General features: G+C 32.9%; 5 protein-coding genes across 5 annotated transcripts; 3 read left to right on the top strand and 2 right to left on the bottom strand.

Moving 5' to 3' along the window:
* The first annotated feature begins 21 nt into the window (after positions 1–21).
* On the top strand, positions 22–1,567 carry LOC18028131 (transcription factor MYB119). Its single transcript, XM_006414425.1, has 3 exons — positions 22–308; positions 479–605; positions 740–1,567. The coding sequence occupies exons 1-3, from the start codon at positions 22–24 to the stop codon at positions 1,565–1,567; spliced, it is 1,242 nt and encodes a 413-aa protein (XP_006414488.1).
* Positions 1,568–3,368: 1,801 nt separating this feature from the next.
* Positions 3,369–5,440, top strand: LOC18028130 (uncharacterized protein At4g15545). Its single transcript, XM_006414424.2, has 9 exons — positions 3,369–3,780; positions 3,872–3,940; positions 4,109–4,162; positions 4,254–4,293; positions 4,372–4,467; positions 4,547–4,771; positions 4,862–4,904; positions 4,994–5,072; positions 5,157–5,440. The coding sequence occupies exons 1-9, from the start codon at positions 3,469–3,471 to the stop codon at positions 5,247–5,249; spliced, it is 1,011 nt and encodes a 336-aa protein (XP_006414487.1). The 5' UTR covers positions 3,369–3,468; the 3' UTR covers positions 5,250–5,440.
* LOC18028129 (UDP-glycosyltransferase 75D1) lies at positions 5,364–7,076 on the bottom strand. Its single transcript, XM_006414423.2, has one exon. The coding sequence runs from the start codon at positions 6,989–6,991 to the stop codon at positions 5,555–5,557; it is 1,437 nt and encodes a 478-aa protein (XP_006414486.1). The 5' UTR covers positions 6,992–7,076; the 3' UTR covers positions 5,364–5,554.
* Positions 7,077–10,535: 3,459 nt separating this feature from the next.
* LOC18028128 (1-deoxy-D-xylulose-5-phosphate synthase, chloroplastic) lies at positions 10,536–14,135 on the top strand. The gene is made up of 9 exons (XM_006414422.2): positions 10,536–10,995; positions 11,292–11,417; positions 11,504–11,819; positions 11,907–12,178; positions 12,266–12,539; positions 12,628–12,935; positions 13,020–13,301; positions 13,381–13,665; positions 13,754–14,135. The coding sequence occupies exons 1-9, from the start codon at positions 10,852–10,854 to the stop codon at positions 13,892–13,894; spliced, it is 2,148 nt and encodes a 715-aa protein (XP_006414485.1). The 5' UTR covers positions 10,536–10,851; the 3' UTR covers positions 13,895–14,135.
* Positions 14,136–14,639: 504 nt separating this feature from the next.
* LOC18028127 (heavy metal-associated isoprenylated plant protein 18) lies at positions 14,640–15,168 on the bottom strand. Its single transcript, XM_006414421.2, has 2 exons — positions 15,141–15,168; positions 14,640–15,028 (listed from the first exon to the last, which is right to left on the bottom strand). Exons 1-2 carry the CDS (start codon positions 15,166–15,168, stop codon positions 14,640–14,642), a joined length of 417 nt encoding a protein of 138 aa, XP_006414484.2.
* Positions 15,169–27,933: the final 12,765 nt, after the last annotated feature.

The following is a 27,933-nucleotide window of genomic DNA, read 5'->3' as shown; positions in this document are numbered from 1 at the left end:
TGGAATATCGACGCCTTGTCCATGGAGAGATTCTTATATGGCCAAAAGAATGATGCCTTGTGTTCCAAGAAACAAGAGTGTTCTAGAGACCGATCGATCGTGAAGAAGACAAGGGAGATGGAGATTAAAAACGACAACAAAGAGAACATGACGTTTGGCCCGAGGAAGGAGAAACACTTGGTCGTTAATGGCCGAAGCCCTACAGAGGACATGGTCATTAAAGATGCAACCAGAGATTATCATAACACTTCGAAGAAGCGACCATACAAGAATCTTATCAAAGGGCAATGGACGGCGGAAGAAGATAGGTATTTAACTATACATATACATAGATATCTGTCTTTTCAGATTGATTCATGCGTCTATATACGAGAGTCTATATATATATATATATGCGTTTGTAGATTGATTCATGCGTCTATATATGAGAGTCTAAAAATATATTTATGCGTTTGTAAATCCGAAAATATATGTATAGGAAGCTGATAAGGTTGGTGAGGCAACATGGGGAGAGGAAATGGGCAATGATCTCGGAAAAACTTGAAGGAAGAGCAGGCAAACAATGTCGTGAGAGATGGCATAATCATCTCCGTCCTGATATCAAGGTTTTTTTTTTTTTTTCTCTAGATCTCTCTATGTATATATAAATATATTTTCTTTGGTTTTATATATAACATAGTATTGTCTTGGTCTTCTAACATAAGTATCTCTTTACGTTTTTGTCGATTTTTTTTCCCAGAAAGATGGATGGAGCGAAGAAGAAGAGAGGATTCTTGTAGAAGCACACACGAGAATTGGGAACAAATGGGCAGAAATCGCTAAACTCATACCAGGACGCACCGAGAACTCTATCAAGAACCATTGGAATGCGACTAAACGACGCCAAAACTCAAAACGCCAACAAAAACGCCAAGCAAACGCAGTTAACAACGATAGAGATCTCTCACCATCAGCTAAAAGGCCATGCATTCTCCAAGACTACATCAAAAGCATCGACAATAATGACACTAACAAGGGCAATGGCGAGAACAAGTATATCATGAATACCAACAGTGTTGTTTCTACACCGAATCTTGATCAGATATATTCTGATGGAGATTCATCATCGTCTGTCCTTGGCGATCCATATGACGAAGAGCTGGTTTACTTACAAAATATCTTTGCAAACCATCCGATTTCTCTTGAGAACATTGGTTTGAGCCAAACTTGTGATGAGGTAAACCATTCTTCATCATCTGGATTCATGATCAAGAACCCTAACTCGCACAGCAATGTTGAGACGCATCATCATGATCAGGCAATGGTCGCAGTTCCTAGTAATACACCGCACCTTGCGTCAGATATCTACTTGTCTTATTTGTTGAATGGTACGACGTCGTCTTACTCCAACCCTCATTTTCCGTCTTCCTCATCGTCGTCCGCGTCATCCACCACCGTAGAGTACGGAGGCCACAGCGAGTTGCTTGTTCCTCAAGCTAACTCTACAAGTGAAAGAAGAGATATGGATCTGATAGAGATGCTTTCTGGTTCTATTCAAGGTAGCAACACCTGCTTCCCATTGTTCTAGGCTTCTAGCTACCCATTTATGCTCGTGTGATGTCATATGATCATCATTATCATTATGATCATTCTCTATCTTTTTTTTTAAATAATTGATTATCTTAGAACTTTCTATAGATCATAAGATTTCAGCTTAATTCTTTTGGTATCAAAATAATGAATTAGGGTTTATGTGCTTCTTTGTAGTCGAAAACTGAATTTCTTCAATTTCTGGTTTAATCTTTCGGTACTTTTTTTTGTTACTTTTCATTTTATTAAGTTATTATGTTATTCAATTAATTTAGTGGTTGTTTTAGCTAGAGATGAGTGAGATATTGATTCCCACTTACGTTACGAAATTGGTATTAATCTAAATTTAAGTCCATTAATTCAATAAAATTCATACTCAAACTAGACTTTTATTCGAAAAGAGTTGAACAACCTTAAACAAACAAAGACATAATAATCCTTATATCCCTTTTCCCCTACATATTTTTCGAAACCTCGGTTATAGATAATATTTTACAAACCACGCGTAAACCGTTTACACAAAACAATGAACTGATATCATCCAATAAACCATAATATACAACCTATTAGACCATCTCCAATGGTGAGAGACTCATAAAGATTTTCATCTTGTTTTTAATATATTTTGTGTTACTTACACATATATGTATATTTGTGAGAGATTTTTAGTTTTTGAACTTTCAATGGTAGGTTTTTTAAACAGAGTTTCTTAAAAAAAATAATTTTTTAAATTATAAAAATATTATAAAATAAATTTAATTCATTAATTTAAATTGCAAACACATACAAAAATACATTAATAAACACAGAAAAAAATCGAAAAAAGAAAATTTGAAATTTTAATCCAAATGTGTTCCACTAAATCACTTTTCAATCATCTATGCGTCCTTCGATCACAAACATCGTCTCGAATAACTCTCGATTTCACATGCATGAAAGAGAGAAGGATGCACCGATAAATAATCTTGAAGCTTCGCCCGATATGTTCTGAAACTTTTTTTCTTTTTTTCCAGCAATAATACCAAAAGAAAAGAGATAGATAAATGGAAAAAAAAAACAAAAAAAAATTTCATCTAATCAGACCTTGCCACATCATAGTCTTTTATGGGTCTCTCAATTCCTCTCATGAGAATCGGTTCTCATCAATTAGACTATTTAATCTTTTTTTTAATGCCAAATTAACATGAGAAACTCTTAACACCCCATTGTTGGAGATGGTCTTAAACCTTACCCAATTTGAAAACCGACTCGAACCTTTTAAATCATTATCTAACACAATAATTCTGAAATCATTTTTTCATATCGAGAAGAACCAAAAGGTTTGAGTTTAAAAAAAATCGAAGTTGATGTGCTGCCTAAGGCGATGCTCAGTTTATTATTTTTGTTTTCTGCCAATTTGGACGTTTTTCCCTCAGTTTCTTTGTCTATATCTCTTTTCAATGGGTCCAGTGAGTTATACTAATTCTATCCATTCACAGATCACAAATTTGGCTCACCCAATCAATACCACACATTATTATGTCATATCACAAACACACAAAAGACAAAGCATACGTGACCACATTCTCTATATCCTTCACTTCTATCAATCATATCAACCATTACATAACCGAACCGGTATCATAACCCCGAACCGGAGTCCTGTTTTCCAGAACCTTTAGCATACGTTAGCAATGTTGCGTGATAACGTATCTAAGTCGATGAATATAAAATTACATAACCAATAAATTGTTTTGTTTAGACTCAAATTTCGTTTTGGAATAAGAAAACCACAATACCGGTCTATACCGTAAGATAACCGAATACGTATAAAGAAAAGTAACGATAAAAACTGAAAAAGAAAAAGACCAAAGAGGAAATTAAAAGAAAAAAGAAAAATCAAAATACGAAAAACGAAAAATGTCAGAGGTAGAGGAAGGAGAAGAAGAAGAAAGATCGAGTGCGGTTACAGGTTCGAGAAGTTTCGATCTTCCCGATGAAGTTCTTCAAGTTCTACCGTCCGATCCATTCGAGCAGCTAGATGTGGCCCGCAAAATCACATCCATTGCTCTCTCGACACGTGTCTCTGCTCTCGAATCAGAGTCGTCCGATCTCCGGGAGCTTCTCGCCGAGAAGGAGAAAGAAATCGCCGAGCTCCAATCTCACGTGGAGTCTCTCGACGCGTCTCTCTCCGATGCGTTACAGAAGCTTTCCCTCGCCGACGGTGAAAAGGTCCGACCCGATTTTGACTTCTGACCCGACCCGAATCGATTTTCAATTTTTCCTTTTCAAAAAATTGTTCATTTCAAAAAAATATCTGCAGGAGAATCTGCTGGGAGAGAATGCTTCGTTGTCTAGTACTGTGAAGAGACTCCAGAGAGATGTCTCAAAGGTAAGACTTTTTGGTCTCTTCTCTTTCTAATTTTGGAATTAGCTGAGTTTTATTTAGTGTCCAATTAGAAATTAACAAAAAAACGATTTTAAGTTTTTGGAGCTTGAAAGATGTTTCAATGGAGGTTACATGGAAATTTGATTGATATTTTTTGCGAAATTGGTGCAGCTTGAGGGATTCAGGAAGACGCTTATGATGTCTCTTCAAGATGATGACCAAAATGTATGAAAATTTCACTTTCTTGAATTTTCTTTGAATTGAAAATTCACAATCTTGAATTGATTTTGATTTTGGTTTGGTTTGGTTTTAATAGGCAGGAACAACGCAAATCATTGCTAAACCAACACCAAATGGTATATACATAGTTCTTGCTTTCTGCTAAATTTGTGAAAAAAAATCTTGATATGCTGATTTTCTTTTGAGAGTTTCAGATGAAGATTCTCAATTTCAACCTTCAAGACATTCATCAATCCAATCTCAAGCTTCTGAAGCTATTGAATCAGCTACAACGGACAACGAAAACGAAGGTAAATCAATCTCAAAGTCTCTTAGCCATTATGTTTTTTGTGTGAATAACGTGCAAGATTTTTGTATTTTACATCGCAGCTCCTAAACCGGGTTTAGCAAACAGTCTCCCATTAGTATCTCAAACCAATACTCCTCGGCTTACTCCTCCTGGTTCACCACCAACACTATCTGCTTCCACTACTCCTAGAACCACCTCGAGACCTCTCTCTCCTCGTCGCCATTCTGTTTCATTCTCCACCACAAGAGGCATGTTTGATGATACTAGATCTTCTATTTCAATCTCAGAGCCTGGATCCCACGCCGGTAAGTTTAAAAAACCATGCTTTTTTCGTGTAGAGGTTTTGAAACAACGCGATTTGCTAACCGGTTTGTTTGTTATCTCTCTGTTTTCAGGAAGAACTCGTGTTGATGGAAAAGAGTTCTTCCGACAAGTCAGGTAAAAAAAAAAGAATTCTGATCAGAAACATTCTTACCACATAGCATTGTCTATAACATATCCCCATCTTGTTCTTGATTCTTGATTAGGAGCCGGTTATCTTACGAGCAGTTTGGTGCGTTTCTTGGAAATGTGAAGGATCTTAACGCTCACAAGCAAACAAGAGAAGTAAGGATCTTAACGCTTACAAGTAAACTTCTTTCGATTTCAAAACTCAGATTCTGAATCGATTCGCAATGGTTTGTTTTCCAGGAAACGCTTAGGAAAGCTGAAGATATATTTGGAAGTGATAATAGAGATCTCTACGTCGTATTCGAGGGTTTGATCACTCGCAACGCTCACTGAGAGTTTGCTTCTTTTATTACACGTAAAAAAATTACTTAAGATTCAATCTGCAAAATATTCAATTTCTTTGTTTTCTTGGCCGTCAAGTAAGACCAAGTGAGACTGACAATTTGATTGTATCATACTATCATTTATGTGCTCTTCGTGTATCTATCAATCTCTCACATCTTCAATAAATTACATCTCATCATCCAAATGATTGTTTAAATTTCAAATGTGATACAAATGATTGACTTGAGTAACTTTGAAAATTAAACTAATATAGTTTTAAATAAGGAATTGATTGAATTCTCCGAGACCGAATCTCACATGTGCTCATCAACAAAAGCTTTGAGATGGTTAAACGAAGATCCTCCTTCTCTCGCCGTCTCCGCCGCTAAATCTCTCCACCTCGCCGCGTTTCTTCTAAACTCCTCCGCCTTCTCCTCCATAACTTCCTCAATGCACCGCCGTATCTCTTCACTCTCCACCACAACCACTTCTTCCTCTTCTTTCTTCTCCACCACCCTCACACCTGTCTTCCAACACTCTTCAAGGAGCTTCGCGTTCGTCATCTGATCAGTCCACTGAGGAAACGCAACCACCGGAACTCCCGCGACCAAACTCTCAAGCGTCGAGTTCCAACCGCAATGCGTCACGAAACAACCGATCGATCTATGTTTCAAAACGCTAAACTGATCGCACCAAGAAACCACCATTCCTATCTCATCGAGCTCTTCTCTGAAACTCCTTATGATCTCTTCTTCTTTCTCTTCACCGTCTTCTTTACTTCTGTACGATTTATCCGTAATCACCCACAAGAACGGCCTACGACTCTGTATCAACGCCTCGCAGATCTCCAAAAGCTGTTTCTTGCTCAACACGGCAAGTGTCCCGAACGAAATATAAAGCACAGACGAATCAGCTTTTGTATCCAACCACTCAATGTACTCAGCTCCAGTCTCCGAATCAGTCCTCGAGGTTATCAACGGACCGATGGGGACGATCTTGGCATGATCAAGAACCGAGCCTAGAGCTTCTTGTTCAAGCTCTTGGAAACTGTTGACGAGGATCTTAGGGTTTTCCTCTTGCTTCAATGACTCCATCTGTGCTCTAAACGCCGCTAGAATAAACGCGTAGGCGTTTGTAGGGACGATGAATGTTGGAAGATCACGGAGACGGAGCAGTGGCAGAGACGGTAATTTAATGTAACCGGAAGGGTTGTTGTTAGCCATCTCTGAGATCGCTTCTTCGTAGCCGTTGAAGTAATGGTAGAAGATGGAGAAGACAGTTATGGGTTGGACCCAGAGAAGAGCAGAAGGGATGTGAAACTCACGCGCTAGCTCAGCGACCCAAGTGAGGAGGAGCGTGTAAACCACGCAAGTAAAAGGCCGGTTTTGACTTCGGTTATCTTCGATAAGTTCGGTTAGGGTTTTTTTGCCGCGTCGTCTTATATCGGACATGTATTGTCCTGCGCTGTCTCTGCGAGATTTGTCGGAGGCAGTTGAGGATTTGTAGCCGTCGTCGTGGCCGTCGGAGTAAGTGGAGAAGATTAGGGTTTCGGGAACGTTTTCTTTGGAGAACATGCGGCGGTTGTAGGCGGAGATTGGGGCGGCGAAGGTGACTCGAGCTCCGGTGATGGTTCCGGCGAGGCGTTTGGCGAGCTCGAGAGATGGGTTGATGTGGCCTTGTACTGGAAATGTCACGAACAAGAAGTGTGGTCCGGTGTGTGATGATTTCGAATCATTGTTGTTGTTATCCATTTTTCTGCTTTTTTTTTTTGATCTTGGATGGTATATAACTCATGAAGATAACAAGTTTGGATTTATATAGAGATTATCACTGACACAGATCTAAGTGAAATGTGAAAGATATTATTATATATTAGTAAAGAAGCTAGAGCAACCCACTAATTATGTACGTTGGACAATTCAATTTTTGTGACGTTAGTGATGACGAAAATTAAAAGATAGATATGAGTAGTACAATACCATTTTGGCCAGCAATATTAAATTATAAATATATGTATGCTATGTAAAGATATTAAACGAACGAGAACATTCAACGTACGTGAAATAATAGGATTCTATAACACTAATTTCGAGATCAGGAATAGAAAAAGACCGAATTGATTGAGACAGTATTTAAAAGTGACCATTTATCATTGATTCACCAAGTCTACTAGTCTTAATTGGCTCGTTAAATCTAAAGTAGGAACTTATCAAAAAAAAAAAAATTGAACAAAAAAAAGAACTTATCACAAAAAGAAAAAATCTAAAGTAGGAATATGTCAAAGAAAAAATACTGTATGCAGAAAAAGAGTTACACCAACGTTTTTTTATAAATAAAGAGAACGATTGGTTAAGTTATGGTCGAAGATCCGTGAATATATGCTTGAGTAAAAACAATGTATTAAAGTGTAAGTTATCAAGAATTTTACAATATTGGTTGATTAGATGACACTAGCAGTAGCAGCAAAGAGAATCACCACTAACTCAACTCAGAAATTATTTAAGATTAATTGAACATGGACATCATATATTGTGAATCGCGTTTCAAAAAAGTGGTTCTTATTATAGAAAAACATGCATCGCAAAACGGCAAAACCGTCTCATCATCATAACATTTGCGGAATTTAATGTTGTTGGTCTACTCTAAAGGTAAATTGTCATGGCCGGTTAATTATTTCACGCCCACTTTGATCAAACTAGTCCTTACATAAACTTTACTTGCAACCTTTCAACGTCAACAAGTCCAAAGCACTGGTAGTACGCCCCTGTATTATATAATAGTCTTAGCATAGTCGGCATGTAGTATTTTAAATTTAACAATCGTAAGATCGAAATGACATTTAGAATGAAACCAAAATATATGTTTTTATTCTAATCTGAAATTAAACGAATTTAAACTTAAAACTTCTTCTTAATCATCATAAAAACTATTATAATAAAGTTTTTTTAATAGAGTTTTTTCAATATAGTTTGTTACAATGCCGTTATAAATGATTATATGTTGTTTAAGTCTAGTTCTCATTCGAAAGTATGGATTATACAGATCTTAGAGTTCTTTTTATGTCGGCAATCCTAGAAATTTTAAATTTAACCAAAAAAGTTAAATCTCTAAAAAAAATTCTATATTTAACAAGAAATAGACACATAACTCACTAGATATCAACTGTTAAAAGAAAACACATTAAGACATCTAAATGAGTACTAATTAAGGATTAATTATTATTTCGGGATTCCTTTGTCATATATATATATATATATATATATATATATATCTTTACTTGGATAAGGTTGATAGAATTAACTTTGAAAGTAATTTCTTTTCTTATAAATTTTTATAAAATTACAATCGTCGACATATTTAAATTCAAATAAAAGATATGATTATTTTATCAGTTTTTTTTATTTTAGCTAAAATCATTTTGTAATGCTGGTGATATATTATCATCATTTGAAATATATAAATGAATATTTTTTAACCGGATATGTAAGTTATGTATTAGATTGTTGTGTTAATTTTGATATATGCATGTACTATCATACTATATATCATTTTAAAACTATTTTCAAAAATAATAATTTTGTTACAATTTGAAAAATTGAAAAAATAAATTAAAAGAACATGTAATGTGAATCCTAATCTAATATAGACTTGATATGAACATAAGTTTGCTCAGTAGATTTTTAAAATTTGTTAGAAATGGGAAGACATAACGTACATTACCAAATGTTTGCAAAGTAAACTCAAGTCTCTACAGTATAAAATTTTGAAGTCTGCAAATATGCGTAGACTTAATGTAAGTCTGTTAGCACATCTCCAAATGCAACTTAATTCTTTATATGAGATTTTGTTTGCTCTAAAAACAATTTTAAAATCTTAAATTTGGAAGTTTTGAATAATAAAACTTTATATTTAAATTTTTATTATTCAAAACCGCAAATTTAAGGTTTGCAATTTTTATTTGCATTTTAGGCTTTACAATTATATATTTCATAAATAATTATTTTAATTTTTATGTTTATCATTCTAATTCAAAGAATTTTATACCTCATAAAAATTTCATATTTATCTTTATAAATTTTATATTTGCATATAAAATAAATTATAAACTGAAACTAAAAATATCAATTTAAAATTTTTGTTGAAATTTGGAAGTATTATGGAAATATTTTTGTATAATAATTTGGTGTAATGTAATAATTTATAATTTAGTTGTGTGTTTTATTTATTTTGTTTGTGTAATTTTATCTTATGTAATGTTTTATTTTATTATAAAGTTTATAATATAATTGTAGTTAATAATATTTTTGAATGTATGATTTTGTTATTTATAAAGTTATATAATTTTTATTAATAACGATTAAAAATAGAAACTATTATATAATATTTTAAATTTTGTGAAATTAGATTTGAAATTTTGTTTTCGGAGATTGGCCAACCTCAAATTTAAAACTGCTTTTCGAGATGTCTTTAAATGTGTGAAGGCTATATATACATTAAGTAGATTTTAAATCAGCAAATAGTAATATTGAACTATTTTTAAAATAAAAATCTTTAAAGTTTTTAACATGTATATTAGCTATTTATAGTATTTTCCAGTTTAGAGTAGCAAATTTTCCCCTATATTTATTTGAGAAAATTTCATATAAAACATCAACTTAATTTCAATGAGCTTTTTAAATTCTCAATTTTTTGTGTGCCCAGAAAAAACTTCAAATATTTTATCTACTTATTTTAAATCCTCAATAATTATCCGTGTGATCATTTTACTTCAATTTGATTTGAGGATTTTGCTTCAATTTTGTCGAGATTTAGTTTATATCGAATTTTATGTTAATCATTGCTTAATCATGACGAGTACTATAGCTAGTTTGTTAACGGATATTTTCGTTTAGTATCGTTTCGTATATAGTGTAAACTAACTATACGAATAACAATTGAAGATTTAAAATGGGTAGAAGAAATACTTGAAGATTTTTTTTGGGCACACGAAAAGTTGAAGATTTGAAAAGCTCATTGAAATTAAGTTGAGGATTTTATATGAAATTTTTCCTATTTATTTTACCTTTCATTTTAGAAAACATATACAAAGAAATTGTACTTTAATACAAATGGACGACAAAAAAAGGAAAACATACATAGAACGAAAGAAAATAGGTAGTATACAACGTACATATCACATATCTATCCAAAACTTGGATTTCTTGGTTGACGTGGCCCAACCAGAATCTCAAATCTCTGCGGATGACGAACCATCTTCAATATCTTTGAGCTTTTTCTCCTTTTCTAAAATATTTAAAACACCGTTACATAAATTTCGTAATACATGAAGTTGGATTTTTTGTCGTTTTATCTCATCACCATTTAAAAAGTCTCAATCTTTTTCTTCTTCTACTCTCCACCATTGTCACCACTCACCACCACCTCCACCACATTATATCAGCACTTAACTCATTTTTTTAAGTGGATTCTAAAGTACAAATTATTGATTTTTCACTGTTCTTGATAATCTCAATTTTTCTTTTTCCTAATTAAGATTCTCTTTGTTTCTTATAAATCGTTTGATTTACTGACATTTTCCTAAGTTTTTTTCAAGACTCTTATTCTTCTCTTGATGGCTCTATCTGCATTTGCTTTTCCTTCTTACATAATTGCCAAAGGAGTTTTAACAGATTCTTGTAAATCAACTTCTCTGTCTTCTTCTGGATCTTTGGTTACAGATCTTCCATCGCCATGTCCGAGACCCAAGAGTTGCCATGTAAGATTCACTTCTCTCTTTCTCTGGTTCATCGTTGGAAAATATTTATTTTGGAACCTTGTTGAATTCTTGGTCAACTGTAGCTTGTTTTTGTTGAGAGTTTGTAGTAGCCCATTTACTAAAATCGTGAATTAAATAATGGGTTTACTTCATTTTTGACAGAAGTCTAACAAATCCGACCCTTTCTCTATGTTAGTTTATTGCAAGTGTTGTGAAAGTTTGCCTCTTTAGTTGTGATTTCTGCAGAAAAAGACATTTTTTGTTCTTATGTTGTTGTCGATTTGGGTTGTGTACAGTCAAACAGAAAGGCAAAAGTGAGTGCTTCACTTGCAGAGAAGGGTGAATATTATTCAAACAGACCACCAACTCCATTACTTGACACAATCAATTACCCAATCCACATGAAAAATCTTTCCATCAAGGTAAAAAACTGAATCGCACCAAAAGCCTTGATCCATCTTGTTTTCAGCTTCGTGTATTGATGTCATTTGGTTAACTCATGTTGCAGGAACTAAAACAACTTTCTGATGAGCTGAGATCAGATGTGATCTTTAACGTTTCTAAAACCGGTGGACATTTGGGGTCAAGCCTTGGTGTTGTGGAGCTCACTGTGGCTCTTCATTACATTTTCAATACTCCACAGGACAAGATTCTTTGGGATGTTGGTCATCAGTCTTATCCTCACAAGATTCTCACCGGGAGAAGAGGAAAGATGCCGACGATGAGGCAGACCAATGGTCTTTCCGGTTTCACCAAACGAGGAGAGAGCGAACATGATTGCTTTGGTACAGGACATAGCTCAACCACAATATCTGCTGGCTTAGGTAAGCAATCCCTTTGATGTCTTCATTGTCTTGCTTCGTGTTGTGGTAACTAGAAAAAGAAACTGAATCAGAACTTTGCCTTTACAGGAATGGCGGTAGGAAGGGATTTGAAGGGGAAGAGCAACAATGTTGTTGCTGTGATTGGTGATGGTGCAATGACTGCAGGACAGGCTTATGAAGCCATGAACAACGCCGGATATCTAGACTCCGATATGATTGTGATTCTTAATGACAACAAGCAAGTCTCTTTACCTACAGCTACTTTGGATGGACCGAGTCCACCTGTTGGAGCATTGAGCAGTGCTCTTAGCCGTTTACAGTCTAACCCAGCTCTCAGAGAGTTGAGAGAAGTCGCAAAGGCAAGCAAATCCCATTTCTTTTCTAGAATGCTAATTAATCCTGGTCTTTATGGAGTGAATAAAGATTTTAGCTTTTGTTGTGTATAGGGTGTGACGAAGCAAATAGGCGGGCCAATGCACCAATTGGCTGCTAAGGTAGATGAGTATGCTCGAGGAATGATAAGCGGGACTGGATCAACACTTTTTGAAGAACTCGGTCTTTACTATATTGGTCCTGTTGATGGGCACAACATAGATGATTTGGTAGCCATTCTGAAAGAAGTTAAGAGTGCAAGAACCACAGGACCGGTACTTATTCATGTCATAACGGAGAAAGGTCGTGGTTATCCTTACGCAGAGAGAGCTGATGACAAATACCATGGTGAAAAGTGGACTCAAATGGATAACGTTTTTTCTTTAGAACCACAAGACCGGTACTAAAACATAGATATTGATTCTCTTTCTTGCAGGAGTTGTGAAATTTGATCCAGCGACTGGTAAACAGTTCAAAAGTAGTAACAAGACTCAATCTTACACAACTTACTTTGCGGAGGCATTAGTTGCTGAAGCAGAGGTAGACAAAGATGTGGTTGCGATTCATGCAGCCATGGGAGGTGGTACCGGTTTAAATCTCTTCCAACGTCGCTTTCCAACAAGATGTTTCGATGTCGGAATAGCTGAACAACACGCGGTTACTTTCGCTGCGGGTTTAGCTTGTGAAGGTCTTAAGCCCTTCTGTGCTATCTACTCGTCTTTCATGCAGCGTGCTTATGACCAGGCAAGTTTCAAACCATCTTCAACGTTTTTACTTTCAGATGAAACAATTTTAGAAACTAATAGAGTATGTGACTGTTTTCTGTAGGTTGTACATGATGTTGATTTGCAGAAGTTACCTGTGAGATTTGCGATGGACAGAGCTGGACTTGTGGGAGCTGATGGTCCAACACATTGTGGAGCTTTTGATGTGACGTTTATGGCTTGTCTTCCTAACATGATAGTAATGGCTCCATCTGATGAAGCAGAGCTCTTTAACATTGTTGCAACCGCTGCTGCTATTGATGATCGTCCTTCTTGTTTCCGTTATCCAAGAGGTAACGGTATTGGCGTCGCGTTACCTCCCGGAAACAAAGGTGTTCCAATTGAGGTATAGCTAAAAATCTGAACCTCTCATATCGGTCTCTCTTCCTTTGATCATTTTGACAAAACAAGAAACTCTCTTTCAGATTGGGAAAGGTAGGATTTTGAAAGAAGGAGAGAGAGTTGCTCTGTTGGGTTATGGCTCAGCGGTTCAGAGTTGTTTAGGAGCGGCCATGATGCTCCAAGAACGTGGATTGAACATAACCGTGGCAGATGCAAGATTTTGCAAGCCGTTGGACGGTGCTCTCATTCGCAGCCTAGCTAAGACGCATGAGGTTCTGATCACTGTTGAAGAAGGTTCGATAGGAGGGTTTGGATCGCACGTTGTTCAGTTTCTTGCTCTCGAGGGTCTTCTTGATGGGAAGCTCAAGGTTTTACAACTTTTAACATATATATTCCTGATCATTTTCGCTGTCTTTTCGAAATCTATGGTTTTCTGATTTGATTAATTTGTTACAGTGGAGACCAATGGTATTGCCTGATCGGTACATTGACCATGGCTCACCAGCTGATCAAATGGCTGAAGCTGGGCTCATGCCGTCTCACATTGCAGCAACGGCTCTTAACTTAATCGGTGCACCAAGGGAAGCTCTGTTTTGAGAGTAGTTAATCATATACAAACACTCTACATGCAACCGAAGGTTTCTTCTTTGCAAAGATTAGTTATATGTTTGGTTTTTGTAATGTAACTTTGTTTAGGGGTGTGATTGAGATCGAGCTGTAACAACCATCTAACATCTTGTAAAAAAAAAATCAAATACATTTCTTTGTCTATCTTCATTAACCTTTTGTTGGAATAGTTGAGATTCTAGATTCAATAAGAAAAACAGTGTTTTAGATATTTTTTTTTTTCTCCATTTTCTACTTTACATTGTAATTGATTTATTATACTTCATCAATTTGTTATTGGGACTCTTTGTTATACTTACATGCTTGTGTTTTGTTTTAAGCTATGGTGTCGTTAACTAAGTTTTTGTTTTCTATTAATAAGAAAATCAAAATACAGTTAAAAATTGATACCTAAGAAAAGTTTCAAATATAATTTTCGTTTTTCTATGTTAATGAGTTTTTAATTTGATAATTTATTTAAAATAGCTACGATAATTTGATGTTCATGTTTAAATCTACAATCTAAGTAGATGAAAAAAAACAGAGAATTCATAATAATTTTACTCGAGTTACAAGATGAGAAGATATGGGAATGCAATACTTGTTATTCTATATCATCTTTACGACAAAGACATTGACTTAAGAATATTCTAAAATGATTTCAAAATTGAAAAATGAAATGAAGACGAACGTATTGCCAAAAACCTTGTAGAAAGGTTTATTTGACAAACTACGCTTACATTATAGTACATTTAGCGTTGGGATTTTCATCACTGAACATCGTATATATCTCACTTTCGCTACGGTCATCACTATTTGGTTCAATAACTATTTCTGGTTCTGCATCTTCTTCCGGTCTCTCATCGTTTTCTACAACCGTCTCATATTCTTTCTCTTTTTCTTCTTGAACCATCTCGGTTTCTTCATTTTTCTCCGGTATAGTTTCAAGTTTCTCATATTCTCTTTTTTGAATGATTTCAGATTCAACATCTTTCTCTTCTTGCGTCACAATCTCCACTTCTTTATTTGTTTCTTTCATGAGCTTTTTCAACAACTTCTCCAGATTAAAACTTCCAGTGACCAAAATCGTTTGTTTTTCTCTATCCACCACCCGTGATTCGACTCCTAATAATCATACATCATTCAAAAAAAATATTACAACATGCATTGCATACCATCATATTACTATCAGTTTTGTTTACTGAAGATTTTGATCAATATAAAAAAATGTTTCTACCTTTGAATTTGGAAATAACGGCAGTCATGATCATCTCACATTCCTCACAATTTGGTATCTTTAATTCGACATCCGATACACTAGAAAATATTTAAGAATTGAGTTGGTTATCAAAAAAAAACTTTCTCAAAGATGTATAAAAATATAAATCACGCTTACATGTTAGGAACCTTTGTTGGTGAAAAGCAACTAAACATCTTCTTAAATTTGAAACTATCAAAGAAATCAAACACTAAATTTTCTCAAGGTAAAATCTTTTCAGAAGCCTAAAACGCTTATATACACGATCACAAATATCAAGCACATACTGAAAAACTATATATTTTTTTTAAAACATATATTCACACATAAAGAATGAAAGAATACTTTAACCAAAAAATAAGATAAATTCACAATACATTATGTAATCATTAATTAGTACAATATATGTAATATTTTTTTTTTCAAATCACATGCACTTATATACACATTATTTTTAAAAGGAAGTTTATCTTTAATTTTCAATTACATTTGATTTTCTAATTATTTGATTACCAAAAACAAAATTTCTCAAATAAATAAAATTTAATATATTTGGAAATTAAAACATAAAGTTTCCTCAATTCTCTTTCTTATTTTACAAATAAATCTTTCATAATATATATATATATATATTAGCTTTCTTGGGTTTTCTAATTTGTTTAACTTAAGAAATTTACTGATTTTTTTTAATATTTCTGTACGTACTAAAGAATATATCATAAAAGAGAACTTGTTTTGAAGTTAAAAAAAGGATGCCAATGATAGATTTCAAGAAAGTTTTTTCTTACAATATAAATATATATATATATATAATGCTAGCTTTGCTTTATTTTTATTTCTGCCACCTCAACCGCCACCTTAAATATCTAATATATATATTTTAAAAAAAATATAAAATAAAACTTAAAATATCTACTTTAAAAATTGGTCCACTGAAACTAAATATTGATTTCAGATTTAAGGTCCAATATCTTAAAAGAGAGAAAAATGCAAAATTCGATTTGTACCTTCTCAAAAAGAGTACATTGTATTCAAATTTCTTAGTCCAAAACGATGAGTAGATAAAGAAAAAAAAATGCATTTCTACAAGTTTCTTTATATCTCCATAGCAAAAAATCTTTAACAAAAAGTTAAAAACTTTTGGTTTGTAAATCCTCCTAAATAAGCCGTATGAGTTGTGTTAAAATAATTCATCTATACTAATGAATTACTGAACTAATTATACAAATCAACTAAAAATAATTCACTTTTCAAAACTTAAAAATTATAAGAAATTTTCTTTAAGAATACCAAATAATTGCAAACACACAAAAGAAGAAAAAAAAAACAAGTAAAAATGAGTACAATGCACTAAAGAAATACACAGATCTTCAGCTAACAAAGACAAATCTATTATCTATGAAATTAATAAGATTAAAATAATATTAGACTATAAAAAAGTTTTAAAAACTTGTTACAATGTCTGTTCGTGACACGAATCACACCCTAGTAAATTATAAACTAAACATGTGTCTACAAAAACCAGAAAAGTATTTTAACAAATCTCATGAAAATCTATTATCCAACCAGACGAGCTAATGATAAATAACTTTATTAGTTGTAGAAAATTATTTTACTATTTTATTAAATAGGGATTATAAAAATAACGCATTTTAGGCATAATTTCCAAAGCCCAATCATTTTGTTAATGAGCTTCCTAAGTTTGCTAGTATGATCAGATTTGAAGGATTAGTTTGACTTATCACGACACTACTATAAAATCTCGGGACGAAAGGGTATGGTCTTTCTAATGAAGGTTCTCCAAAACTCATGGGTAATAACGTTTTTTAGTTTTGTGCAAATCTTTTAGCACTATTTTCTTCTTCTTTTTTTTGACCACAATTTAGCACTATTTTCTTAACTTAACTATTGCCTATTGGTCATTTAAGCTGATTTTATGGTTATGTGTTTCCAATCCTACACAAATTCGATTGATAAGGTCACACGTTACTTAGGCCCCTATCCATACGGTAGGGTGGCTGTGATATTGTATGTCTATCTGATCTGAGTGGTTAGACCGCCATAAGTTAGCAACATTTCTCGAACAAAGTTGATATGTAACATATATGTCTTAAAAGATCTGGGATGCTCCTAAGAGGAGAAATTTTTCATGTTGTAATTTGTAAATATATGACATTTTCTCAAGTATGAGTCTTACACGATTTGAATTAGCCTTCTATCTTTCACACGTGATAAGTTATATTCTTAAAAAAAGAATAACTTTCTCATTGCCTTTTCGAATACTATATCGATGAATAAAATGATTAACATAATATTAAATAATTTTTAAAAGATATATATAATTTTTAGTTTTCCAATAGAAAAATCTTAAAAAATTTAAAAAAAAATACATTAGAATAATCTTCAAAAATACAGGTTTTACTAGAATAATCTTTTTCCAACTTTTCAAACTAAACTAGTCTTTAAAAATTAAAAGTTGGTAAAAGACCTTCAAATCTATATTTTTATTTTTAATAACTAAAATGCCATTGATTTAATTTATTTCCTAAAATTTTGAAAAATCAAAATATTATTAATTTTTATAAAAATGAGAAAAGTAAAATCAAAATATTAAAGAAAATAGAAAAAAAAACTTTTCCTAAACTTTTCCTAAACCTAATCCTAATATCCCAACAAAGGAGGCGACGACAAAAAAAAATGCGATTTCGAGAGTTCTCATCCTCTCCGGCGAGGTTTATGGCAACTCCGGCGACTTCATCGACTCTGTTTTTGTCCTCGACGACCATTGATTCCGGGTAAGAAACCCTTCGAATTTACTCCTTCAAAACCACATTCGACCATTGTTCGAACAGATTCTAGTAAATTTCACTAGTTTCTTCTTTTCTTTTATTTTGCTTCCGCGAGTTTTGGTCGCGAGGGGCGATGCAAAGTGGACAAAACTGCCGCAAAGGATCTAACAGGTGACACAAAGGGTCTGAGAGGCGACGAAACTTCCTTTATCGATTGGCCTTGCCATGGAGCAATAGTGGCCGTGGCGGCTGAAAATAACTATTTTTTTGCGAAAGAAGTAAACCATAATTTTTTTTTTGTTGCAGGAATCTTTCTAAATTGTTGATTCCGGTCAATAGATAGAAGTTCCGGCAAAACTCAAGAAATTTTCGGTGAGCTTTGCGTAAATATATACAAATTTTGCTGACTTTTAATCTTCATCATGTGGTAGATTTGATGTTTGATATGGTAAACTTGATTAAGTAAGTGTTAGTTGGAGTATATGTGGTAGACTTGTTTTTTACTTTTGGTATACTTATTGGTATTTTTTGTATTTTTTGCTTACATGTGTGGTAGACTTGTTATGTAGTTTTGGTATAGAAGTGTATGTGGTATACTTGATTTCTTACTTAGGTAGAATTGTTTTCTTCTGTAGTTAGACTTGTTTCGTGATTATGGTACCTAATATAATGCTCACATATTATATGTTACAGGTTTAGAAAGATGGCTACATCTAGCGACTCGAAGGACTATCCTTCGAGAATTGTATCTGCCATTTAAGTGTTCCTTGCAATATCATAGTTTGAATTATGACTGCCACTTAACTGATTTCTCAAAACTGAGGGAGACATTAGGCGACAAGGTCTTCATTGATGTTATGAACACATCTGTACTAAAGCTTGCAGTGAGAAGCTATACCTAGAGTGCACACCTGGTTCATCAGTTCTTAACGAACCAATTGGATATTGACAGAAGGTATGAGTGCACAAAAGTGTAGAAGTAAATGTGGTAAACTTTTTTTTTTACGTAAGATAAACTTATTTTATGTTTATGGTAAACTTGTTTTATATTTAATATAAGGATTTAATGCAAAAAAACATTCATCTTTATTTTTTATTTTTAAAATTGACCATCACCTTTGAAAACTGCAAGTCAATTCTCTACTTCAAAAGTTACCCGTAATATAACCTTTCTGTCAAATAAATGTTATATCAGTAACAGAATATAAAACGAATAGTTTTAATCATACTGATTTTACAAACATCATGCCATTGAAATATCTTATATATAAAAGATGATCAATTCTCTCCATATGAGTGACACATCATCATTTTAAATTGATATGGAGATGACATGTGTCATTTTTATAATTTAAAGTTATCATTTATTAAAAAAAAAAATTTAATATCAAGTTTTAAAACACTCAAAGAATATGAACAGTTTTTTCATTAATTGATTGATAATAATTGATATTTATTGTAATTTTATATAATTCTTAACTTTTTTAAGATATTATATTTTAAATTGATTTTTAATTCTTTTGGATAAAATTTTTAAAATTATTTATAATAACATACTAATACACATCTCAAATAATGATTATATTTGTTTTATATTTATGATATTGTATTTTAAATTAATTTTTAAGATTGTTTCTTTTATATATAAAATTTTTAAAATTGTTTATAATAACATACTAACACACATAACAAAAAATAATTATATTTTTTTTTATATAAGATTTGAAAATAGTTAAAAAGAAAAACCCGCACGTTATGTGCGGGTATTCACCTAGTTTTATTTAAAATTAAAAAAGCATAAATGGAAAAAGAAAAATAAAATAAAGCTTTCTTCTTTTTTTTTTTTACTTCGTAAGTTAAAAGATTTGTTTTTCCTTCTTAGCTGAATGCAACTTAGAAATCAAACTCCAAATCCATCAGAAATCATACTCACAATTCGAACCCAGAAATCCATCAGATAACCCTAAATCCATCAGATAACATTTCCGTCAAACAAATGTTATATCGGTAATAGAATACAAAACGAATAGTTTTAAAAGTAAATGCCTCAGATAACTACGTTACTATTCATAATTACGTAAATAGGAAGAGACACTATTTAGACATTGTGTCTTTTTAATGACACTTTTATCCTCTAACTCTCTCTCTCTCTCCCACGATCCTCTGATCTCATCTCTTATATTTTTCTTTTCTTTTCTCTTTTGTGCCCTGTAAAAAAAAACAGCTTCTCTTCTTCTTCTTCAATGTCACCGTAAAAATCAGAAGATAATCTCCAGTCTTGAAAGTTGCTGCTTCAAGCTCCAGTGAATTTCTTTTTTCTTTAATTTTCTCGCCGAATTTCATTTGGGTATTCTCTGTTTCTTCTTCTTTTTACTGGGTTCTGCAATATGATTTTTTTCTAGTTTGATTTTGATTTTCACAAAAGAACTAATCAAAGTTGCTGATTTTATCTAATTCAGAGTTTATGTTTTGTCTCTTCTCTAAAATTTTGTATTGAAATTATATTTCTTCTCTGAAATTTTGGATCTGAGATTGGGAAAGAGATTGTTGAAGGCGGAGATCTCGATGAACATTGAGAAAGAGATTGTTGAATATTGTTAATTATTGTTTTAGTGTAATATATAAGTTGTTAACATGTTAAATTTATTTGTATTGCGTTAAACAAATTAATATCATACTTTGAGTAATCCAGATAACATATTAAAAATACATAACATGTTAGCGAATACAATATTATGTTAGAGATGATAAATAAATGGTTAGCGGATAAAAATAGTATATTAGAAACGATAAATAAATTATTAGCGAATACAAATTTAGTGTTAGCAAGATAACATATACTTTACTGATGTAAACTTAGTGTTAGCAAGATAACATAACATTTATCTTGCTAACAAAGTATGTAGTATGATAACAAGTTACTAAGTTATATAACTTATATGCTAACGAAAAAAAGATGATGAGAGAGAAACTCTATACAGGGAAGGAAGACTCGTAACAAAAGAAAGGGGGGGGTAAAGAGTAATAACACATTCAAAGTGTCATAGCCATATCCCACCAATTTACTGTTTTTCCCATTTAGCAAATTTTGACCAGATTTTAGATTTTTTAGCAAATTGTCTCTAGTTTTAATCATACTGATTTTACTAACATCATGCCATTGAAATATTTTATTTAAAATTAAAAAAGCATAAATGGAAAAAGAAAAAGAAAATAAAGCTTTCTTCTTTTTTTATTTATTTTTATTTAGTAAGTTAATAGATTTGTTTTTCCTTCTTAGCTGATTGCAACTGAGAAATCAAACTCCAAATCCATCAGAAATCATACTCAAAATTCGAACCCAAAAATCAAACTCATCATTCAAACCCACAAATCAAATCCAAAAATTTGACTCAGCAATTTAACTCTAAAACCCAGAAATTAACCTTAAATCCAACAATCAAATTCGATTGCAAATTAGGCAAAATGATTGAAAGTTCATCTTTCCTCTGCAACATCACCATATGTTTTGTTTCTCAATCATAAGCTTAAACCCCGTTTAAATGAATTCACGGACAGCTCATCCGAACAATCAACCGGAATTTCATAGTTTGTTACAGTCGGAAGAGATTTCGATTCTGATTTAAATTAAGATAATCAATCTGTTGTAATGAATAATTTCATGTTCATGATGGATTGCTTGTCGTGAATTCATTGTCTTATAAATTAATTCTATATCATATAGATAAATCCTTTTTCAAAAACTTCTCAGAAAAATCAATTCAAGAAGTCAAAACCCCTAAATTTCTCTATTCTCCGTATATGTTAAAATAAAAAATGAAAAAACAAAATCTGTGTAGTTTTTCTTTTTGACAGAATATGTGCAATTTTTAATTGTAAAAACGACATAGAGTTAGAATGTCGTTGCCACTATGTTTTATCAATAAAATGATGTGTTTCAGTATCTGTGTGTTTTCTCACAGACGTTAAAAGATTGCCACATCATCGATATACTTATAGGCGATGGCTTATAGGTTATATTGCAGGTGACTTTTGAAGTAAAGGAATTGATTTGCATTTTTTAAAGGTGGAAGTCAATCTTGCAAGAAAAAAGAAAAAGGTAATGGATTTTTTGTAGGACCAAAATAAATTGAACATTACAAAATAGCGATTGAAATACGAGATTAAAAAAACATTAAGGTAAATAGAAACGAGTGGAGGCGAGATTATGATCTCTTTCCTTAACTCTTTGAATCGCCCGTAGCGTAATGGGTTTCTGTGATCCAAGAATCGCAGGATACAACAAAACTTATCCGTTTTCAACAGCACTAAAAACACGGATCTAAACGAACTAGTTCTACTATATTCTCGGCAGAGGACTTACGAAAAATAAAGAAAAAGAGAGAGAGAAACTGTTGCGAAAAATTTCTGAGAAAAAAATGAGAGGTGTAAGGTGTAAAAAATGAGAGGATAAGTCATGTATATATAGCGGAGGAAGAGACTTGAGGAGTCTTCAAGATTCCTAAAAATCCGCGAGTCAAACACGAATCTCAGCCATAAATTTAGCGTAGTCAAATGCGAAAAATCAGCAATCTGTGATTAATCACAATCTGTTACGTTTTTGTGGGGATAATGAATATCTAATATTCTTTTGACTGAATCAAAAACATATGCAGAAAATTAACCTAAAACATTTACCAAACGCTCATAAAAATATGGCCCAAAAAGAATACCCACCTTAGACCCGAAAGCCCATTCGACCAACATGATCCCTGCCCAACCCGGCCCGGCCCGGCTTGGCTTGGCGGCGGCAGCGGCGCACGCGTGGGGCTTCCTCTTTTCTCTCACCTGTTATTCAAACATGTATGAAACAACTCTTAATATATACTAAAGCTTTTCACCCTTAATGGTCGATGTGGGACAAATCCCATTTCCTCTTCACCATTTCCTCTTCATCCTTATTGGGCTTAAAATTTTTGGCCCAACAGTCCCCCACATGAAGAGAAATGACTCTAGACATATGAAGACTCAACTGGCTTGATAAACTTAACTCGACTAGACTAGACACGACTCTGACTAGACTAGATAGACTTCCGAGAGTATGTGAAAATGCAATTGTATCTGAGAGGTAGCATTTTTCAGCTTTGAACCCATCATTTTTAATATCCGTCGGGTTTACTCGGCTAGGAGGTGTACATGATGTCTTGAACCACCAAGACTTTGATGTAACCGAGACAAGAGTTATCGTGCAACAACATTTTCTCGTAGAACTTGAGTTCTCTATTGTGTTCATTTTGGCCTTGAACATTATTGGTTTCATGAGTAAACTTGGAGAATATAGCCTTCCTTTCATTCTCCAAGAAACGGCCCCATTTCACACTCATTAGGTGATCTGCCATTAGTTTTGTTTTTATGAAGTAACCTGTAATACTTCATGAATATCTCAAAACTATGGAATCATTAAAAGCTATTAACCTTAACACTCACAGGTAGCACTGTTTATCATCTTAGAAACTGGGAACAAACATAGTTTCATAGTGCTCACTTCTGAATCCGCTTGATTACGTTTTTCCTTTGAACCTAGATCTTGGGATCTCCAGTCACATAGGTAGGATTACCATCAGGCGTCACTTTTATCTATATGCTTTAAACCCATTCCTCTTGATGATTTAACAACTTGATTTCGCGCCAGACTTTTCGTAAACAGGTCGACTAGATTTGCAGCTGATTTGATGTAGTCTATCGTGAGTACACCAGTCGAGATCAAATGTCTAATGGTTTTATGTCGTCTTCTAATATGACGAGATTGACCATTATATAGCTTATTCAGTGCCCGAGATATAGCCGTCTGACTATCACAGTGTACATGTAATGCTGGCACTACTATTATGAGCATATCCGATGAAAATGCAATATACCGTTTTTGGTCCAATTGTGACCTTTTTCGGAGATGGAGCTGCAACTTTTGCCAGACACCCCCACACTTTTAAGTATTTATACAAAGGTTCTCTTCTCTTCCAAAGTTCATTCGGGGTTTTTTCCGTAACTTTATGCAGTATTTTGTTGAGGATATAATTTGTGGTAAGCAAAGCTTCCCCCACATGTTCTGGGGTAACCCATATTCCTGCAACATTGCATTCATCATTTCTTTTAGAGTTCTATTTTTTCGTTCTGCAACTCCGTTAGACTCTGGTGAATAAGGAGCGGTAGTTTAATGAATAATTCCATGTTCCCTACAGAACGCATTAAAAGGTTCATCAAATTCTCCTCCTCTATCACTTCGAACTATTTTAATAGTTTTATTAAGTTGGTTTTCCACTTCCAACTTACTCATTCCGTTTCACAATGAGTGTCATTCTGACATTTTTCACACTTATTAATTAAACTATTAAAAATACTACTTTGCCCTCTATTAATGCATTAAATAACATTTTTCTCTAATTAATTCATTAAATTAATAGGGTCAAAATTGGATATTGTTTAAAATTCTGCATTGAAAATATAAAACGACACTCTTTGTGAAACAAAAATAAAACCTTCAAACGACACTCTTTGTGAAACGGAGGGAGTATATTCTTTGAATTTCTCCAAAGCTTCATTTTTACTGCTTAGTAGATATACATAACAGTATCTTGTGCAATCATCTATGAAGGTTACAAAGTACTTCTTCCCACCTCTACTTTGCACATATTTTAAGTTACATAAATCAGTGTGAATTAAGCTTAGAGGTTCAGTTGTTCTTTCCACGTTAGGTGATGGCGTTTTAGTGAGTTTAGTTTGAACACAAATCTCACATTTGTCTTTACGTATTTTGTGTTTAGGAATCATATTCATGTTCATCAATCTACTCATAGTTTTGAAGTTAACATGTCCTAAATGTTCATGCCATAAAGTAAAAAACTCAGACAAATAAGCAACTGGTTTCTTATTTTCATTAATCTTCAAGGTGGAAGCCTCGGTTACAACATCCCTGCGAATAACAGCTTCAACACACATCTTAAAAAGACTATCAGTAACAAACCCTTTCCCCAGATACATCACATTCTTAGATAGCACCAGCTTTTCCGCATCTAACTTAATAGTAAATTCATGCTTACTCATGAGAGATCCAGAGATCAAATTCTTGCACATGTCTGGCACATGGACCACGTTTGTCAGGGTGAGCTCACGTCCAGAGATAAGCTTCAGAACAATTTTTCCATAACCTTCAATCTTTGATGTTGCAGCGTTTCCTATAAAGAGTTTTTCGTCACTCTTATTCTTGGTGTAGGAAGAAAACATTGACCTGTCCAAGCAAATGTGTCTCGTTGCACCAGTATCGAACCACCAAGTCTTTGGATGGCTCTCAGCAACATTTGCCTCAGTGATCATCGCACACATGTTTGGATAGGCCATATTTGCTTCATTCTTCTTTGGAGCCTTTTTGCTGCTGCACTGTTTTGTGGCCTGTTTTGCCACAATCTACCTATAATATATAAATCTATCATGTCGGCTCTGATTAGTAACATGTAGTATTAAAGTTGAGTTACAAAAAATATTATAAATTGATGTAATTTTCAGTAAAAATTATGTGGTACAAATTATAAGTGAGTTTGCTGTAAAAATGTGAGTTATTATTTTTATAAAAATAACTGAATGGTAACTTTTTTGCTGTATAAATTGCAGTAAGTGTTATTTTTAAATACATTAAATTTTAAATTATTAATAATGACAACATTTATTACAAAATTTAATAATAAAAATAAATTTAATAAATTAACAATTAACTTAAACATGGTAAATTAAAAATCTATAACCTATTTATAAAAAAACAAACGATATACTTTCAAAATTCGTACAATTTAACCTTTTTTCTTTTGGTTTGTTATGTATGACTTAATTTTTGAAAAATTATATATAAAATCATCAATTAAAACTATAGTACCAATTTTATTTTGATTATTAAAATTCAAATAAAAATAAAATTGACCAATTAAAAAAAACAACGTTAGAAAAAAATAACTGACCAAGTCTTGCTAACAAAAAGAAAAGTGGAAGTAATTATTTAAAACTGAATTAACAAAAAAAAACACACATTAGAAAGAGAAATGAAAATGTAAAAACAAACTTCAAAACTTACCTACTTCAACTTCTAGTTCATCAATTTTTTCATTTTTTCATGATTTGAGTTAACTTTTGAGTTAGTCAATTTTACAAAGGATATAACTCAAAATTGTAATTCAACCATAACTTATTTCTAACTCAAACTTAAACCAAAAACTTTAAGTTAGACTCATGACTGGTGACATTTTTGAGTTATCAATGAGTTAGACCCTTAACTCAACTTAAATCAATGATAATAAATGGCGATTTTGACTCATTTTAACCCGTATGTGCTGATCTTTTTAGAGTCTTTAGAGTCTTAGTCTGTCTGTTTCAGATAACTAGGAGGCTTTAGACGAGGATTGGAGCAGCTGGAGCTTTTGGAGCAAAAAGAAGTTGAAGTCCAAAGCCGCCTAATTGGATCATCACACTTTATTTTACAATTTCTACCTTTTGAGTTTTTGCTCGTAAGAATAGGGAGAAGAATCTCTGCAACACTTGAGGAGAATTCTGAACCCTTTGTTATCTCTGAGTTTTATTCATGGATTCATTTTCATCTCTTGTTTTTTTTTCTTTTCGCTATGTCTGAGTAGTCTTCTTAGCTAGATTGAGGTTTTCAAAGGATTTTCATAAGTTAGTAAATTAAATGCAAATAGGGCTTAAATAGATTGTCTTCACCACTGGTAGTCTTAATGTTTAGGTTGAATTGATCACTCAATCTGCGATTTTAGGTAAATATATTCATCAAAAGCGTAATAGGTTGCTAGAAGAGACTTTGGTGAGAGATTCGTCCTTAGCCAACAACAGTTGATGCTAAGGCGGACTGTGAACATATCAAACCTGCTTGTTAACGTTTCTCTACATTTTTTAGGCTCAAACGGCATTTTAGAATTTAAGTTGTTAGACAAAGTTATCAAAGCCACGACAGTGCGTTGATATGCATTTATGTTTGAGTTCGAGACTTTTATTTAAACTGTGCTCTGAATAGTCATTTGATTTCTATCTCTAAAATTCATGTGAATTTCCTTATTTGTTTTATTGAATTTAAATCGTTATTTATATTCTCTTGCGTGTTATGTTACAACCAAACAAAACATCTTTGTTTTAGCTTTGTTTCAATCCTCGTATAGTCATAGTGTAACGCTGGTCCTCTGAAATTCGAATCCTTTATATTACAATTATAAGATGTTATATTGCAGTAGAAACTAGGAGTTCATATCCAGTAAATCATAACTCATGTTACCAATCAAAGCCGACGTAACGAAAATCTACTGCCACTTGAAATTGGAAAACACAAGTTTACTGTGTTTTAAACTCTCGTAATGAATCAAAAATCTACCAAGTAAATAATAAATCTAATGTCACAAAATTACTATACCTCATAATAATAAATCTACCGTCACTAAAATTGTTGACATCCGACAATAAGTCTCCCGTCATTAAAACAAAATCTACCAAGAAAAAACTTTGTCAACCGTCACATGACATAAATCTATAATTCTGGTCAAATATCTACCAAAAAGTCAATTTATCTCTCATAAAATCTACTAGTCTCTACCAAATCTGTCGTCAAAACAAATAAATCTACTAATATTATAACATATCTACCGTGCAAAACTAAATCTGACACTTCGTAAAAATATGTCTACCAAAATTTTTTAAAGTTTACCATCCCACAAAAAGATCTACTGAACAAAATTAAATCTGCTCACCAAAAATTAAGTATACGGTTAATTTATAAAATTTATCAACTTTTTCAAATCTACCGCAATAGGATGGTAGACTTATATTTTGAAATGCACTGATGTGGATTTTAAATAATAATGGCAGTTTCGTATTAACGTTTTTTGCCAACAAAAAAAAATGGTATGCAAGATTATTCTAGTAATAATGAAAAATTAGCATTATTTTAGTATTTTAAA

This window comes from Eutrema salsugineum, unplaced genomic scaffold (genome assembly GCF_000478725.1).
Source record: "Eutrema salsugineum unplaced genomic scaffold, Eutsalg1_0 scaffold_1, whole genome shotgun sequence".
NCBI classification, from domain to species: domain Eukaryota; kingdom Viridiplantae; phylum Streptophyta; class Magnoliopsida; order Brassicales; family Brassicaceae; genus Eutrema; species Eutrema salsugineum.
The sequence above is the reverse complement of the archived record's forward strand: the minus strand, read 5'-3'. Positions and strand labels throughout refer to the sequence as shown.

Excerpts from the sequence above, each read along its gene's own strand:
- LOC18028131 (XM_006414425.1), top strand. The coding sequence starts at position 22 with ATGGAGAGATTCTTATATGGCCAAAAGAATGATGCCTTGTGTTCCAAG. Across the intron at positions 309-478 it reads TGGACGGCGGAAGAAGATAG|GAAGCTGATAAGGTTGGTGA; the intron begins GTATTTAACTAT and ends ATATATGTATAG. Across the intron at positions 606-739 it reads ATCTCCGTCCTGATATCAAG|AAAGATGGATGGAGCGAAGA; the intron begins GTTTTTTTTTTT and ends TTTTTTTCCCAG.
- LOC18028130 (XM_006414424.2), top strand. The coding sequence starts at position 3,469 with ATGTCAGAGGTAGAGGAAGGAGAAGAAGAAGAAAGATCGAGTGCGGTT. Across the intron at positions 4,772-4,861 it reads AGAGCCTGGATCCCACGCCG|GAAGAACTCGTGTTGATGGA; the intron begins GTAAGTTTAAAA and ends CTCTGTTTTCAG. Across the intron at positions 5,073-5,156 it reads CTCACAAGCAAACAAGAGAA|GAAACGCTTAGGAAAGCTGA; the intron begins GTAAGGATCTTA and ends TTTGTTTTCCAG.
- LOC18028129 (XM_006414423.2), bottom strand. The coding sequence starts at position 6,991 with ATGGATAACAACAACAATGATTCGAAATCATCACACACCGGACCACAC.
- LOC18028128 (XM_006414422.2), top strand. The coding sequence starts at position 10,852 with ATGGCTCTATCTGCATTTGCTTTTCCTTCTTACATAATTGCCAAAGGA. Across the intron at positions 11,418-11,503 it reads TGAAAAATCTTTCCATCAAG|GAACTAAAACAACTTTCTGA; the intron begins GTAAAAAACTGA and ends CTCATGTTGCAG. Across the intron at positions 12,179-12,265 it reads AGTTGAGAGAAGTCGCAAAG|GGTGTGACGAAGCAAATAGG; the intron begins GCAAGCAAATCC and ends TGTTGTGTATAG.
- LOC18028127 (XM_006414421.2), bottom strand. The coding sequence starts at position 15,168 with ATGACTGCCGTTATTTCCAAATTCAAAG. Across the intron at positions 15,029-15,140 it reads CGTTATTTCCAAATTCAAAG|GAGTCGAATCACGGGTGGTG; the intron begins GTAGAAACATTT and ends TATGATTATTAG.